At 42.8% G+C, this 17,022-nt stretch overlaps 4 protein-coding genes across 4 annotated transcripts in view; 1 reads left to right on the forward strand and 3 right to left on the reverse strand.

The window, feature by feature from the left end:
* Positions 1-6,631, reverse strand: part of csgalnact1a (chondroitin sulfate N-acetylgalactosaminyltransferase 1a) — a 50,162-nt gene extending 43,531 nt beyond the window's left edge. The window contains exon 1 of the mRNA XM_079524140.1: positions 6,497-6,631. The gene's annotated coding sequence lies outside the window, so the exon portion shown is untranslated. The remainder of the gene's footprint in view (positions 1-6,496) is intronic.
* Positions 6,632-8,569: 1,938 nt separating this feature from the next.
* On the reverse strand, positions 8,570-10,814 carry nxnl2 (nucleoredoxin like 2). Its single transcript, XM_079524440.1, has 2 exons — positions 10,337-10,814; positions 8,570-9,610 (listed from the first exon to the last, which is right to left on the reverse strand). The coding sequence occupies exons 1-2, from the start codon at positions 10,636-10,638 to the stop codon at positions 9,442-9,444; spliced, it is 471 nt and encodes a 156-aa protein (XP_079380566.1). The 5' UTR covers positions 10,639-10,814; the 3' UTR covers positions 8,570-9,441.
* A 2,846-nt stretch (positions 10,815-13,660) lies between these two features.
* LOC306939435 (armadillo repeat-containing protein 1-like) lies at positions 13,661-15,194 on the reverse strand (the record flags this gene model as incomplete). Its single annotated transcript, XM_079524023.1, has 2 exons — positions 13,661-13,683; positions 14,447-15,194. 2 exons carry the CDS (start codon positions 15,192-15,194, stop codon positions 13,661-13,663), a joined length of 771 nt encoding a protein of 256 aa, XP_079380149.1.
* A 1,060-nt stretch (positions 15,195-16,254) lies between these two features.
* LOC306939437 (mannose-P-dolichol utilization defect 1 protein-like) lies at positions 16,255-17,019 on the forward strand (the record flags this gene model as incomplete). Its single annotated transcript, XM_079524025.1, has 1 exon — positions 16,255-17,019. The coding sequence occupies one exon, from the start codon at positions 16,255-16,257 to the stop codon at positions 17,017-17,019; it is 765 nt and encodes a 254-aa protein (XP_079380151.1).
* Positions 17,020-17,022: the final 3 nt, after the last annotated feature.

A 17,022-nucleotide genomic window follows, 5' to 3' on the forward strand; every position in this document is an offset into this window, starting at 1 on the left:
CCCAGGGGTTCTCAACCCGTGGGTCGCGACCCCTCGGGGGGTCGCCAGATTATTTTAGGGGGTCCCCAAATTATTTTCAAAAAAAAAAAAAAAAAAATGTTTTAATTTTATTTTCACTTTTTTCAAAAATAGCAGACCTACAAGCTCGTAGCGCGCCACTCGATGAGCTTGTAGATCTGCTATTTTTCAATAGCTAAATTATAACAATGCTTAAAACACCAAAAGGGGTTCCCGCCCAAAATGGTTTAAGGTTATTGTAGCAGTCAATTTATATTGGGGGGTGGTCGGGAGGGGGGCGGGGCGGGGGTCCCGAGACATTGCCAAAGCATTTCCGGGGGTCCCCGGCCAAAAACGTTGAGAACCCCTGACTTAACCTACTTGTCACATTGTGATGCCATCACTATATGTGAAATTATTTTCACTAAATGTTCAGTAGTATGCCCAGAATAGGGATGCTAGGGTTCATATGGTTAATTACTTCAGGCATGTGTTTTGTTTTCTTAAAAAAAACAACCCACAATGTTAAGAATGTCATTTAGATTCGTTTTGTTTCATTCATTGTCCTATAGTTTCAACGTACAGTACATATAATTATTTTTGATACTGATAGTATTGTTTCGACTGATGCTAGGTTCTTGGTTTTCCTGAGGCACTACACTCTGTCTCTTTGTATTCTATTATGCAAGTGATTACCTTTCTTATTGTAATCACTTGCATTTAGTTGTCTAAATTGTCATTGCAATTAGTGTCATTGGTTACACCTATGTTTACCAGCTACTATTTCAGTGGCTGCTGTGAAAAGGTTTAATCCCAGGTAAATCCCTGCATGTTTTCTTTTGTCTGAGAGGTGAGGTGTTTTAGACCTGGTGGTATCTGATATGGTTTGTCGTCTTTGGTATTTCGTGGTCTGATGCCCTTCCAAGTAGCAGCCTGCTGGAATTCATAATAAACAAATATATGCTGTACAGTAGACGTAGTCTGAAGTGGAAGTACAATACAAAAAAATGATGGTTGCCCCAAGTGCACGCACATACATACTTGCATGCACACACATTGTGGGCTAATATGTTGAATTTTACATTGTGACAGGTACATTTTAATGGGCCAAATTCAATAATTAGATATTGCAAATATCCTCCATCCTCTGTGGAGAAAGGAGAAAACAATTAAACTAAACCATAACCCGTCTATGTTGCCTCTGTTTCATCAGTGTTGACAAGTCTGATTTCAGTAATAAATATGGAGGTACATTGTTGAATAATGTGATCAAGGGAGTTTAGACATAAATGTGTCAATATTGAGAAATACTGATTAAGGACCCACCCTTCATTATTTGGTATGAGTCAGTGCTGTGTGTGTGATCTATACAGTATGTGCACATGTTGGCCTGGACTGGAGGAATGTCAGGTGACAGGTCTGTTGTTTTTGTTTTGTTTTCTCAGGCAATCTGTCTGAACTTGACCCTTGGACACCTCACTTTAACAAGAAGAATGTCCTGAAGGCAGAATGAATTTGACTGGATTCAATGGAGAAGAGAAGGTGGCAAAGAGACCAGCACAAAAGCTAACCTCAGCTATTACTTACAGTGAGTGAGTCACTGCTGCTGTATAAAAGAAAACACCTAGTATGAGAGTTGTAAATGAAGAAAAGCAAAGCTAGAAAGAGAATTAAGGAGAGACAGTAATAAGAGTTGCATTTGACTCTAATACTGACAGAAAGGGGGGTAGGAGAAAAATAAGTAGAGAAAGGGTCCTTTGATGTCTCTAGTTCCCTCAGGTGATTTCCTTTACCATTCATTAGAGACTGGTTTCCCCTGCCAGACCTGCCATCTGGAAGACCCTTAAACACACTACATGTTTCTCTCTCTCCTGTTTCACTTCTACTACAAGGCACACACCTCATATTAACATCACGTTTGCTCCCTTTTCCTCTCTTCCTCTCTATGCCTAGTAGTGCAAAACAATAGACAGTATACAACAGTGGCGTGCACAGATAGACACTAGGGGGTGCTAGAGCACCCCCTGCCCTTTTGGCAATGTGCCCTTTTGAAAAAGAAAAAAAAGAAAAACCTTTTTTTTTTTACTTTTTTTTTTTTATTTAAAAAAAATAGCAGACCTACAAGCTCGTAGCGCGCCACTCGGTGGCGCGCTATGAGCTTGTAGATCTGCTATTTTTCAATAGCTAAAGCATAACATAACATAACTTGAGCACCTGCCCCTCTAAATGTCTGTGCACGCCACTGGTATACAACCTTACAGTCATGTGAGCTTGTAGATCTGCCATTTTTGCAGTAAGTATAAAGGAGCTTAGCTCGCTTGACTTTTGAACAGTGAACATGAGTGTGTCACACTAAATTCATTTAAAATGGGCAGCAGCCAGCAGGGAACACAAACGTTTGGGGTTACTGCCTGCAGTACTAATTCATTCATGATTTATCTGTGGCATGCAATGAATCAGGCAAGTGATCCAAATGGAACAAGAAAACAGATTGATCTCCTCCATAAAATATATAAACCATCAATGCAGTCACCACCCAATTCCACAATGTCCTCATTCACATTGTGCAGTGAAGGAAAATTAACGACTGCTAAGTACTACTCATTTTGTCAGTGATTTATTCCCATAGTGCTCTCTCTTATTCAGTGAACCACGAAAAGGCAAAGCAGAATGCTAAGCATAGAGCATCTATATGTAATTATTGGTAAAATAACTTAGTTTGTGTATAATGAATGAGAGATACGTAGTGTACAGTTGTGTTACTCATTTTCTCGGCTGTTTCAGAACAATTTAATGTCTTTACATGGGGGGAGATTGTTAGAATTAGATGATAGAAACGATCAATGGTGAAAAGGGTCATATATAACAGACAAGAGTAAACATTAAGGTTTAGTTGCTCATAAAGATACAAATAGAAACGGAACTATTACACACATACTGCAGTGTGGACATACAGTACACAGATGGTTAATAGGAAGGAACCCTAAACACAGCACATTCAAGCACTTCAAAGTGTGCTATAACCAATGTAGGCTACTGTACATACTTAGATATGTTTTTCTGCCTATCGTTGCTATTCTTTATTGTCTCCACCAGGCCGAAGGCATGGGGAGAGAGTATGTTTTGCACTCCGTCCGTGTGTGTGTGTGTGTGTGTGTGTGTCCGTCCGTCCGTCCGTCCTTCCGTCCGTCCGTTACCAGCTAATCTCCGGCACCGTTAACCCGGTTGATGCCAAACTTTGCACACACACTCCCTGGATGCCAACGATGAACCTCTGCCCCGCATTTTCCGCATCTGCTTTTTATAGCGCCACCAGGAGGTCGACTTTTGTAAAACACATTTTTTTATATTACTCCTCCAGATTCTGTCCAAAAATCTCACTAATCGTTACACAGTATCTCTATGGTGCTCAAGTCGGATCTGTCCGATATTTCATATTCCATCCTAATTGGCTATAATTGGCTTTCACAGTTTGCAAGATTGCCCCGTTTTGAACAAAAGCCTCAAATCATGAACGCAGCATGCAATTTACGTGAAATCTTTCACACATTTTCTTACTAGGCTGAGGAATATATCCCACCCTTTTCACATTGGCCTGTTATAGCGCCACCAACAGGTTGATTTTTGCAAAACACATTTTTGGAACAAAATGCAAAAAAAAAAGGCAAACATGTTTAGATTACTCCTAAACATTTTGCCAAACATCTCACACAGTCCTATCCTCCTGGTGGAGACCTGTGCCCAGAAGGGCACTTTTTCTAGTTTTGTCTTTGTTATTGTTTATCATTGCTGCTACAAATTTTACTCTTGTGGACTCTTACATCAAATCTAATTATAACAATCTTCAAAACTTAGTTTGAATCAAAGATATAATGTAAGAATGAGACAATAGAAATAATCGACGGGTAAAAGCGAAGCCAATAATAGACAAGAGTGCTTGTTAATGTGTAACCCAAGCCAAGAGAGTGAGCTCTTCAGAATGTGCAGACAACATGAGCTGGTCTCATGGGTCCTCAAGTCAAAGCGCACGCACGCACGCACGCACGCACGCACGCACGCACGCACGCACGGACAGCAAAACAGAAACAGAAACACGGATATACTGTATTTGTGCACACATTTTATCCTGGCAAAACACAAGGTGAATCCCCAGATACTAATGTTTGTATTGACACCAATCTAGTGAAAAGCTCAAACCAGTGCCAGCCAGTACAGTACAGACCGTGACGACAGATCCAGACTTAGTTCATTGCATCCCTCTGCCTCCTGGACATCCAGCTATAGGGACAACTTTACCAGGGAAGGCAGAGCCAACCGCTGTCCCTAACGTGGATGGATAACATGCAGTGACTATTAAAGCCAGAGGATTGGCTTTGTAGAGCCAATACAACTCCTTGGATTGTCTCAGGCAACTGAACCCTCTCTGTTACACTGGATAATTTATGTGGGCAATTTCTATTGGTTAACTTTATGTACAGGTGAAAGACAGGTGATTTAGCATATAATGCCATGCCCAACATAGGGGCAACAGGGATGGTTAATGTGGTTATTAAAGCCTCCGTATAATATTTCTATATCCTTGCCTAAACAAGACAGCACATCTGTTATATAATTCGAGGTGAAGTATTAATGAAAGAGGGATGTTACATCATAGTTTCACACCAGCCCGCAGCATACACACGGACAAATACACAAGGACAGGACACACACACACGCACACATGCCCACTAGCCCGCACACACTCACACACACTCACACCCTGGCGCACGCACGCACGCCCACACGCACACACAGCACAAAAGCACAAAGCGGCTGCTGTACTGAGCATCTCAGAGGAGGAAACCTTATCTTTGGGGCAGAGAAGGCACATAATACGTCATGACATATCATATCGCATTACAGTGTCCCATTAATCATGTTGATACCATACTGTAGGCACTATAGGCTGATAATGACACTATAACAAAAAAGCATACAGTTGGGTGCCACCGATATTGTCCCTTATCATTTGACCCATTTAGGCCTGACCTCAATTTTTTTTAAATCCTTCTAAATCCTCCAGTTTTCTGAAATAAATATTTTCACGATTTTTCAAAAATAGCAGACCTACAAGCTCGTAGCGCGCCACTCGGTGGCGCGCTATGAGCTTGTAGATCTGCTATTTTTCAATAGCTAAATTATAACATAATGTTTAAAACACCAAAAGGGGTTCCCGCCCAAAATGGGTTAACTGTCCTTTTGCGCAGATCACGCAAACCTCAGCAAAAAGAAAAGGACAATATCGATGGCCTCCAACTGTAGGCCTACTGCTGCCCATTTTGACAGACTGGAATGGCTTAGGGTCGACGACAGAGTACAGCATCTTGCAATGGGTCTGGTCCACAAGATTCGATACACCACCAAGATACCCATGTACCTGTCTAAATACTTCCTTAATGTCAATGAAGTCCACACCCACAACACCAGAGCGAGTTCAACAACCCATGTGCAACCCAGATTCGGCACAAACAAGGGACTAAATTATTTTCGCTCCTATGCCACCAAAATGTGGAACGCCCTACCATTAAGACATGCGAATCCCTTGACTCCTTCAAAACCGCTCTCAAAGGGCACCTACGGACGGCTGCAATTCGAAACTGGCCCCCGTAAAACCTGAATCCCCCACCCACCCCTTTTCCCCCCTCACTGTATATGTTTGTTTTTTTTCCCTTTTTACCGCCTATGATGATTTCCTGTTTTTGGCTATATAGAAGAGTATATTTGTACATCTCTAATTGTTATGATGAATTGAACATGGTGGGCCCTATTGTAAACAAGTGTAATACTTTATGGTGTTGTCCACAGTTAACAGTTTTGTATTGAGTTGTGCTTGAAATGTACTGTAATTCTCCAATCTGTTAATAAAGTAATGAATCAATCAATCAATCAATCAATCAATCTCCACTAAGAGCTCATAATAAACATAAAATAAAATAAAAATCATACTACAATGGAATCCCACATAGGCCTGATCTGGTCCCATTGATCCAACATGAGAAAACCAACTGGAACTATAACCAAATATTTCAGGGAATGAGGCACTTTAGTTGTTAATGTCTGTTAAGCTGGATTAGAACTATTTCCCTGATAAAACCCCAGCTCTTTCAGTAAGTGTGTGTGTGCGCGCGCGCGCGTGCGCGGAAAGGTTCAGGAGTTTGTTAAAGAAGAACAGTAGCGGTAGCCTACACGTCCATACTGCATTCATTAAGAAAAAGTGTCATTCTGACCCAGAATGACACTTTTTCTTTATAAGCAGCCGCCCGTAGCCCTATTAAAATGTCCAGTGAAAGCACGCGCACGCACACACACGTGCGTTTTGTCTTGTTAATGTTAACTTATATTAGGCTATACGATATTTAAGTAACTTGTAGAACACCATGCAGCCATGCGATTTATTGCTGATTTTAGAAGCTGTTTCCTGCAGCTATTTCTCTCCTTACTTTTAGAATAGGCTACTTACCAAACCCCGTTGCTATTCGGCTGTTCATTCAGGATGGTCTGGTCTCTCGACTGACTAGCGTGCGGTCCTGGAGGATGGAGCTGTCCGGACCGGTCCGGGATTCACTGAGCGCAACTTGCGGTGAACAGGATAGCGTTATTAGGTCTGCTCTGAGTCTGCACTCTCTCTGCTTCTCTCTGGTCCACCCCACCCCATGTGCCCCCGCCTAGTTCTCACTCAGCTCCACGCGCATAAAGGCAGCGTTTGTTACCTGATTCAGCACGCCGTTATAGCACCCACCAACACTACTGCCTTTCATTCTACAAAATCCCACTGACTCCAAATTTAAATTCGACATCGACATGCTGACCCGTCTTTCTTTCGAACTGAGCTCATGGATGGTTGACAGAAAATCTGCCTGTGAAACGAGATTGTTTTTGCTGTTCAACAATAGACTACTTATTTTCATGTCAGTTAGGTCTAATGTGAGTTCCCAGAAATTCTCGCCAGCTGAGCTCTCCCCAAACGGGAGGGGCCACTAGTTCTTTTTATTTGATTTGATTTGACACACAGACCTGCCAAAACCCTGAAACAAGTTTTTTGTCCCTTCTTCTATTAGTCAGACTAATTGGTTCTCAAACACCACCATTTCTTTGCACTGTAAAAAGAGGATCTGATCTGGGTCCTGTTGTGGTTGACACCTCAACAAGCCAGAAGGCATGCACCATAATAATGTACAGATGTACTGTATAGACTAATATGTGTGTGCGCTTTAGTTGAATTTATGACCCTAACTAATTAGTTGATTGATTGATTGAAATGTGTATTAACAGTTGAATTACAGTACATTTCAAGCACAAACTCAATACTTGTGTGTGAGCTAGATAGTGAGAAGGCAACATATTCTCCTCATAGTGCTGTACACTTGCAGTGGCTAGCTAGTCCATCCGTTACAAGGTAAATAGTGACCTCTTCTGGTATGATGTGGCAGTAAAAGGAACACAAGACAATAATGTAAATTAAAACTCATGGTTTTTACTGGGCAGAGATGCAAATTAGCCCTTCACTAAATCCCACCCCAAAAAGCGATTGTCCAATGCCAATCCAAATAGTTTAGCAACGGTTGCTATGCAGGTCAACCTTTCTTCGCTGCTAACGTGCCTATTGGACAAGGATGGGTTGGGGAGGGACTTAGTGAAGAGCTATGCAAGCAATGGTTAGAAAGACATACATTCAACACTTTCCCTTGTAAGTCAAGCCAAAATGGACTCTGTTGAGGCCTTTTTGGAAGGATACAGATTCTGCCCATACTACAAAAACCCTAACCCAGTGACCAAAGTATTTCCGAAGCCTCCAAAAGTATCACACGTCACGTCACACCAACAGGACCCAGATCAGATCCTAATATTAATGCATAACTCCACACAACAAAAGGGGGGGGGGGGTCTCCAGTCAAATGAGAGTTTAATTTCAGTATTATTTCACCAGGCAAATGAGATGACTATTCAGATCACATGATTTCACTCTCTCCACCAGTGGCGTGCACAGACATTTAGAGGGGCAGGTGCTCAAGTTAAAAAAGGGCACCTTGTGCAGCGCGTGGAACCGGCCGGTTGCCTTAATCCATTTTGGGCGGGAACCCCTTTTGGTGTTAGCATTATGTTATGCTTTAGCTATTGAAAAATAGCAGATCTACAAGCTCATAGCGCGCCACCGAGTGGCGCGCTACGAGCTTGTAGGTCTGCTATTTTTTTTAAAGAAAAAGAAAAAAACCCTTTTTTTTCTTCAAAAGGGCACATTGCCAAAAGGGCAGGGGGTGCTCTAGCACCCCCTAGTGTCTATCTGTGCACGCCACTGCTCTCCACTGTCATCTCCCCACTAGTCTCTTGAGACAGACTGTTGACTCAGTCAAATTCATTGGGTGCGTTAATGACACCACAGGAGAATAGATCAAGCCTCTGTGTACTGTTTAAGTACACAGAGGCTCCATGACACCATAACCAGACAGTAATGGGAGACTAGGATACACAAGAATACCCAGTTCATTTCACCTCATAAACACACACAATCACTGACAACAATCAATGTCCAAAATGTGAGCATCGTCTTTTAATAATCAATTGTAAAAAAATATTAAAAATATACAAGAAGTTAAAAAAATATTGAAATGCTTAAACGTTTTAGCCCTTTTTAAAGTAGAGATATGGTAGCTAGATATACATTGGAAGACTGAAGTTTGTATTTTATTTAGTAATGCATAAAAGTAGCCCAAACTGTCCTTTTTAAATGAAGTATTCAAATAAAAACGGTACTGTACTTGAGCTCACAAAGCCCTGGGCTCAAGGCTCAGAACGTTCCCAGAGTCTATCAGAGCCCTGAAAAAGAAAAACAAAACAGCATTCAATTTGTACCCCCCTTTGCAGGTTTGCTCACACTGTTGCACTATACTGTATATATGAGTTTATTTGTGTATACCTGCATATACCTACTGCATATTCTATAAATGCAGATACAAGATTATTAATAAATAACATAAACTAAAATAAGGTTTAGCAGCAAAGGAAAATATCCTTTGCTGCTAAACCTAATTTTAGTTTCTTATTTTATTACATCCAGTATTATCAGCATTATCTTGTGTTTTGTCTTTTGTAACACTACACCAACATTTTGCTGCTTGTATGAGTGAGGGACAAATCTTGAATCTTGCCATTATAACACGATGTTGCAGAGTTGAGCATACTTTAAAGTTACCATGAAGCAGATTCACACATAACAGTATAGGCCTACAGTCCTGTCTATTATGCATATGTTAGAATAATTGTTATAAAAACATGTAGTATTCCTTCATCCATTTGTGTTTGTTTTTTGTTCTGTAATGTGAAACATTTTCACGCAACTCCGCACATTTTGTTCTAATAGTCTTATGACCCAGGCAGAGATGCTTGACTTGACATCTATGTAGTTTACTAGCCCTTGAAATTCTGAAAGACCTCCGCAGCCTCCAGCCAGGTCCTGAAGCAGGACAGACCCTTGTCTCGGATCTGTTTTCTGCCCTTGTCTGTAATCACCTCACCATTCTCCTTCACTATTACCAGCCTGGGCACTGCCGTGATCTTATAACGCTGCTTCAACTCACTGTCAGGTGGAGAGAAAGACAAATAGAACACACACACACACACACACACACACACACACACATGAAATCATCTACTTGAAAATGAAATCATCCAGATGAGTACATTCATTGAGCAGATGGCATCAGTGGTGAAACTCAAGGGATGCAGACTAAGGATATAACCATACCTGACATACAACAAATAAATGATTATTGTTGTCATTAACTTGAGTCTTAGGCTACTCTTGTCTCCATCTGAGGTGATCAAAATGTGTTAGAATATACAATTACAGATGTTTTGTGCTACAGGTCATCTCTGGCAGTGTGGCTATATTTGAAAATACAAAATAAAATAGCCCTATTTTATACAATATTTGGCACTGGTATATTCACTTGTTTTTGGGGGTATTTGTTACTTAGTAATAACATAAATTTAACATTTTGATGTATTTTCCCCCTGCCATCCTTGTAGTCTGTGTCAACTGTCAAACTTAGAAAGTGGGGAGGACACTTTGGCCTGTACTGGACATAAGCCGTATGAGCAGATCGACGCTCCTAAGCATCTTATAGGCCTAACTTGGAGCGTAATAAGCTGTTGATGTAGGCTACTAACAGTGAAGATGAATATATTGTATAGCCTAAGAGTACACAAACTACTCCACTTACATACAGCAGCCTGCAGCCTATGTATGACATCAAATCATAATATCTCAATAATAATGTAGACAGTATCTTCGTTCACTTACAATTTATAATCATCTGTCCAGGGCAGAGCTAACCAGTCTCCATGCATATCATGATAATATTCAACCATATCATCGGCCGACTTATCAGAGGATACAAACACAATTTCAAATTGTGCGGGAGGGTCGCTCTCATCCACGAGTTCCGTGTAGAAATCACACAGGATTGGCGTGAAGTCTCGACAAGGTGGGCACCAACCGGCAGAAAAATAGATCCCAACCACTTTATTCTTCAAAGCCTCTTCGGGATCGACAAGATCACCGTCTTTATTCAGAAGAGTTTTCCCAGAAAATACTTCGACCATGGCTCCAGAAAAACACGCACGCCAGAAGATGACAAATCCTGCACGTTTGTCTGTCTGTGTTGATGATTCAGTTGAAGTTCACATTTCAGCAGCTGGATCTCTTGAATTCTCTTCAGGAAGTCACTGTCGTTTTGTTTACGTTTGCTAAAGCTGCTTCATCATCACCACCAATCGACCAATAAGCATACAGGAACTTGTTGTCGTAATTCATTAGCCACGTGGGTTGGTTTCGCCCTCCCCTAGCCCAGAGCCTTAGATATAGACAGAGTTGCGCTGTTTGCGCAAACTCCGTTCACTTCTTGGGGCCGGTCTAATGGCGGCCTCTAGCGCTCCTGGGGAAGCAGCCATGGGACCAGAGCCATAGAGTAAGTAGATGGCTCTGGCTGGGACCAGCATAGACATATCTATGGGGACATCTCCCGTTCGTCCGTTAGTCACCCCACGCCTCCAAATATGGTCATGCCTCGTGACATCACATCTCCATATATGGTCACGCCTGGTGACATCACACCTCCTTATGGTCACAACTTGTGACATCACACCACAATATATGGTCACGCCTTGTGACATCACGCCTCGTGACACGTCGCGCGGCACGCCATATATGGCCATATATGGCCATATATGAAGATCACGACACTGACATCTAACCTGGATAACCATACATGGAGAAGACTGGATCATCACCTAGATCTGCATATAGAGCCGACCCATAGAGCTGACCTGTTCTGACATTCCATATGTTGATCCTTCCCCACCCGTCCTTCCTGTTCTGACATTCCATGTGTTGTGTTGATCTGACCTCATCAAACCCTGTACACTCAAGACACGCTCAATATATGGCCAGTACAGAATTGATTCCATATGTTGATGCCAAAGCGCCAGTGCTCGCCCAGCAGTCTTCCGTCTGCCCACTCTGCCGTCACCCAGGTGGATGCATGCACGCTTCTCGCCCTCAGGGTGTCTTACTAGTCTATAGTCTATTAATATTTATTATAATAAAACTGGTTAGACTGAGCTTGCATTTCAATTGGTTGATGTCAAGTGCCAAGGCATATGCGGGCTGTTATCATCATCATGGAGAGGACAGAGGAGAGGCAAGCACCTGTCCTGTGTGTAGATAAGGAGGAATAGTGGAGAATGTAAAATAATGTATTAACCCATCCAGGACAGGAACCCCTTTTGGTATTTTAAGCATTACATTATATTATACTGAAAAATAGCAGCTCTACAAGCTCATAGTGCGGCAGACTGCGGCACTACAAGCTTGTAGATCTGTTTTTGAAAAACAGTCGCCTAAAAACAGGAATAAATCGAAAGAAGTTCGACATGTGGGTCCATATAGTAGAATAGTTAAAGCCATGATAAGAATTAGAAGGGGCAGAAGAGATTCAGTGATAGTTGCCAGGCAGCTTTTTCGATTTTTCCGTTTAGGGACGCATTTTCACTCAACTTTTCTGTAAACCTTTTCTGGATTTTGGACCTTAATAACTTGTCTTGTTTGTGCTCATTATCTTTTCACGTGTGTATTCTGGTGAGTACTTTATCTTTCATATAGATAGCCATTTTTCAAACTGTGTACTAGCCTACTATTATGGTTAATAAGACAATATCATGATAGTGATCCGGATACTTGAAATTAAATGAAATTAAATGATTACTATATTTACCCAGGGTATCTGGGCTAAGCTCAAGAACTTGTTTCCAGCCAGGCCCTGCTCATAGAACATTTCATCGTAGTGGTTCAATGCCTTGTTCAAGGGCACTTCAGCGGTGGTAATTTTAACGTGTCGGACCGCTGATTCGAACCGGCGACCTTCCGGTATCAAGACCGCTCCGCAATCCGTTCGGCCACCGCTGCCACCGCTGCCACTTCAGAAGCAACAGTGGAAACAAAGAGAAGGCCGCTTTCCAGTGTCGTTCAGAATAACACAAGTGGAGTCACCTGTGTTCCGTAATAAGTTTGGAAAGCCGAAAGGAGGAAAGTCCATTGTTCACAGCCATTTGGAAAGCAAGAAAGGTAGCGGATTCCATGTTATCAACCCATAAATACCTGTAGGTTATCCTACTTGTATCAAGAGTCTCAAGACATGCATGCGATGGAGCCTACTGGACATTTTCTACCAGTGTGACCAGAATTGACTGAGAGCCTGTCATCGTGCAACCTCCAGCTTTTCATTTTCATTTTTATCCAAAATGAGTTAATAGCACTAGAGCATAACCGAAATGTCAGAGCTGAAATCGACATGTAAATATGAAATAAATGCTTAAACATGTAGCTAGGTGTAAGAAGTGAACCTTTCAAGCCTGTGTTCTCAACTTGCTGTTTTCTGCAAGACATAAGCCAGATATCTCTACAACTGGTGGGTCAAACTGAACAAACAATATGTCAATTTGAAGCTAGATTCCCTGCTTTCATATGACATGAAAAAATTTAAAAGAATAGTAATCCAATGACTGTGTCCCATTCATGGTGGGTCACTACTGATGTTGTTGACAGCCATTGTCGGACGGTGTTTGGCGCGTTGTCCGACTATTAACCCTAAATCTAACTCTAACATCAGTCTTAACCCTTAGGACTGAGGCCAATTCTAAAAACGCCTTCTAAATACTGACCCGTTTTCTGAAAAACTTCAGTATTTATTCAAAAATTACAAAAATGTTATGCTATATACTGTAGGCTACATAGCAACAAGAACCCCCAAAGGGGGTTCCCGTCTTGAAGGGTAAAACCCCCAAAAGTGGTTCCCATCCTGAATCGGCCACGTAATAAATATAAAGCGAAGATGTTGTAAAGTGCAGTTACAAGATTTTTTCGTTTCGGCAGCAGTAATTTAATTTCATGTAGGAAGTAAGTGGGAGTCAAGTCTTGATAAGTAACCTAGAGATTATGGGTTGATAACAATCGAAGTGGGTGAGAAGGGAGTCTAGAAGGGAGTCTCTTCCCTATTCCAAGAAGTGTAATCTGAGAGTGCATCGCAGGTTAGAGCTGGACGGTGACCCTTTCTTGCGGAAATGTTCTCTATCCCATTTGCTGTAAAGCCACTGAACAGAAAAGAAAAGAAACCCACAGAACACAACAGAGAAAGCAAAATTGCCCTATAGCGTCACCAGGAGGCAAATCGGCACACAGTATCTCACAGTCATGTGATCAAGATGGATCTGTCTGGTATTTCATATTCCATCCTAAATGGTTAACATTGGCTTACAAGGTTTGCAGGGTTGGCCCATTTTGAACAAAATGGGAATGGGAAATTTGGCATGCACATTCCTACTAGGCAGAGGAATAAATCCCTCCCTTTTCACATTGGCCTGTTATAGCGCCACCAGCAGGTGGACCTTTGCAAAACACATTTTTGGAACAAAATGTCTCAAAACATGACTTTTAATGTTGAATTGCCATCAAAAGTGTATGAAGAAATGGCACCCTTTTCACATTGGCCTATTATAGCGCCACCAGGAGCTCACGATAACCTACCTGGCTTGGCAGGCCTGGTATGCTTAGAGGAGCATTTTACTTGCATGTCATGCTCTATCTTTACCTGTACTGTTCGTTTATCCAAAAAGTAAATTTTACGCAGTTAAACATTTTAGGCATGTTTCTCCTCCACTTTCTTTATGAACAGAGAAGCTATTTCTCATGGACTGCAGAGTTACCCCACTGATAACAAGATTAATATGAGATCAGAAGCCTGTGTTTACATCCAGAGTGTACCACGGACATGTGTAATAATTTCCGACGCAGAGAGGCTTAAACACAAACCAAAAAAACACTTAAATAAAAGAGGAACACAGCTTTTTGGATTACCACTTGGTAGCAGAGGCCACGCCCAAAGCGGAGGTCGTGTCCGAAGGGGAAGATCCTCTGGGAGGTAGTCTGGTAGATCTGTGGTGTTCTGAACCTCCACTCCAGTGGAGTTCAGGGGGACAAGAACCTCTTCTCCTGCCTCATTCTCTACCACCTGCTGTGCTGACATCACCTTGGTGGCAGCGATGACTGATGCCAGGCTCTCAGTGGGTAGGTCTGGGCGAATGCAGACCGTGCATCTCTTAGAGGCCATCTGGAACGTGAAGCTGATCACTCCTTTGACTCTCAGAAGAGCTTGCTCACATAAGGCTCGCTGGTCAGTGCTGTCCAGCCCCTGGATGTGTAAAGTGACAGACTTGGCATTCTTGTTGGTGGAGTTGAAGAACTGGGGCTTCTTCCTCCTCGGCATATCTGGTGTGTGCGCTACAGGGTTGTCAGGTGCATTCAGGATACTGTACACCTCTTTGGCCAGGGTCACAATGCCAACAGACATACTAGTGCTCTCCATCAAGTTCTCCAGGCTCACCATCATACCCAACTCATTCTTCATGTTGGCAATGTTATGGGTCCATTCGGCCAAGTATCGTAGGGTCTGCAGGGTGGCAAACAATACTTCGGGGTCCTTCTTGTCCAAGAACAAGACCAGACCGGGCAGACAGCCCTCTTCCTGGACTATCACCTGTCTGTTCCGTGGGTCAGAAACCAGGTCCCGCACTCGAGAGATCACATTCAGAGTAGTATTCACCATCTTTAACTCACATTGGAACCAATTCTGAAACACATGCCTTTGTGCTAATCACTTCTCATTATAAGTCAAGAGACAAACTAAATAGTAGGCTACCATGGATGAAATGATTAATGTAAAAACAAAGGGTTTACAGGAACTGGCCTGCAGCAGAGGTGTTTATTTCCGTCTTTACAATTCAGGAATTGCTATGCGGTCTCACTTACCAGAAGAATATTGTGTATGGGCCTGACGTAATCGTGTCAAAAAGTTATTTCTTGAAGACCTGTGGACGTTGGAAATACTTGGTTGGGGTTTGATGTTCTGTAAGTCGTTGGAGGAATTTAAAATTATTCTCAAAGGTCAGCAACTCATGCGACGGGTAGACTGCAGTCGGTTATAAGCCGGTTATGATGCTCTCGACATGATGAGGACACAATTAATCCCAAATATGGCATTTTGGCTCAGTCTTGCCGAGATATGGAGTTCCATAGTGTCAGACATGGCCTCTGGGTCTGACACACACAGCCAGGAGGGGAGCATAGGTCTGTGCAGAGCCATCGAAAAATTGCATCACCATGGACAAGCCCTGTCAGCTGAGTGTGCCTGTTCACATTCTCATTCAGTTTGAAGTGATGACGTCTATGGTCTGATTAGGGAAGTGCTGCCTTAGGCTATAAAAGCTGAAAGTCTCTCTTCAGAAGGTGCCGGCTGCAGAAGAGTGTCTGTAGTTTATGAGGCAATAGGGTTATATTTGGGTCAGTAGGCTGGGGAGGAGTTGCTATGAGATGATCCGATCCCCATAATAGTGTCTGGTATTTGAGGGGTGATTGTTCAGCTGTTTTACATAACCTAGCCCAGCAGTGCGTCTTCCACCAAGGAGAGTGCACTGACCCAAACTCAGCCCACCTCACCGACCATACTATACCAGCCAGTTACCAGACCTGGTAGTTAAAAGTTAATGTTAGATGTTGTGATGTCATTGTGGACATCATCAATGACATCCATATAGGGTCAACCACTCCACCATAACCATATACTGTATATAATGTGCACCACTTCCTGATCACTGATTTGTTGCACAATGGTAGCAGAAATGCTCCAGGTGAAATGGAGCTCCTCTTTCATGGAGCCATTGAAGGATTTCTTGGTGACTTATTTCATGCCAAAGTCGTGCTACAACAAGTTCTTCCTCGACTTCAACTTTCTCAACGTACCATGCTTGAAGATTGTGTTAAGCAAAGGCCTGGGGATTGGCATCATCCTGGGCTCTGTGCTCGTGAAACTACCTCAGATCTTGAAACTGATAAGGGCTAAGAGTGCCGAGGGACTGAGCTTTAACTCTGTGCTTCTGGAGCTGTATGCGACCACAGGGACCATGGCCTACAGCATGGCTAACAACTTCCCTTTCAGTGCATGGGGTGAGGCGCTCTTCCTCATGCTGCAGACGGCGACCATTGGGTTCCTCATCCAGCACTATGCAGGGAAATCCGCCCGGGGTCTTCTGTTCCTGGTTGTGTATTTTGGGCTGCTTGTCATGCTCTTGTCCCCCGTCACGCCTGTGTCGGTGATCACCAGCATGCAGGCCTCTAACATGCCAGCAATAATCATCGGCAGGCTGATCCAGGCAGCCGCTAACTTCCGAAATTGCCACACAGGCCAGCTGTCGGCCATTTCCGTGTTCCTGCTTTTTGCAGGATCCCTCGCTCGCATCTTCACCTCAGTGCAGGAAACGGGAGACTCGTTGATGGCCCTTTCCTACGTCATATCCTCTGCCTGTAACGGCATCATCGCCCTCCAAGTACTCTACTACTCGAACAGCATTCCAGAACAGAAGAAGAAGAGGTAGATG

The sequence above is a fragment of the Electrona antarctica genome (genome assembly GCF_951216825.1).
Source record: "Electrona antarctica genome assembly, chromosome: 16".
NCBI classification, from domain to species: Eukaryota; Metazoa; Chordata; class Actinopteri; order Myctophiformes; family Myctophidae; genus Electrona; species Electrona antarctica.

Coding starts and splice junctions, on each gene's coding strand:
- nxnl2 (XM_079524440.1), bottom strand. CDS start 10,638: ATGGTCGAAGTATTTTCTGGGAAAACTCTTCTGAATAAAGACGGTGAT. Junction 9,611..10,336: donor TGGACAGATGATTATAAATT/GTAAGTGAACGA, acceptor TCCACCTGACAG/TGAGTTGAAGCAGCGTTATA.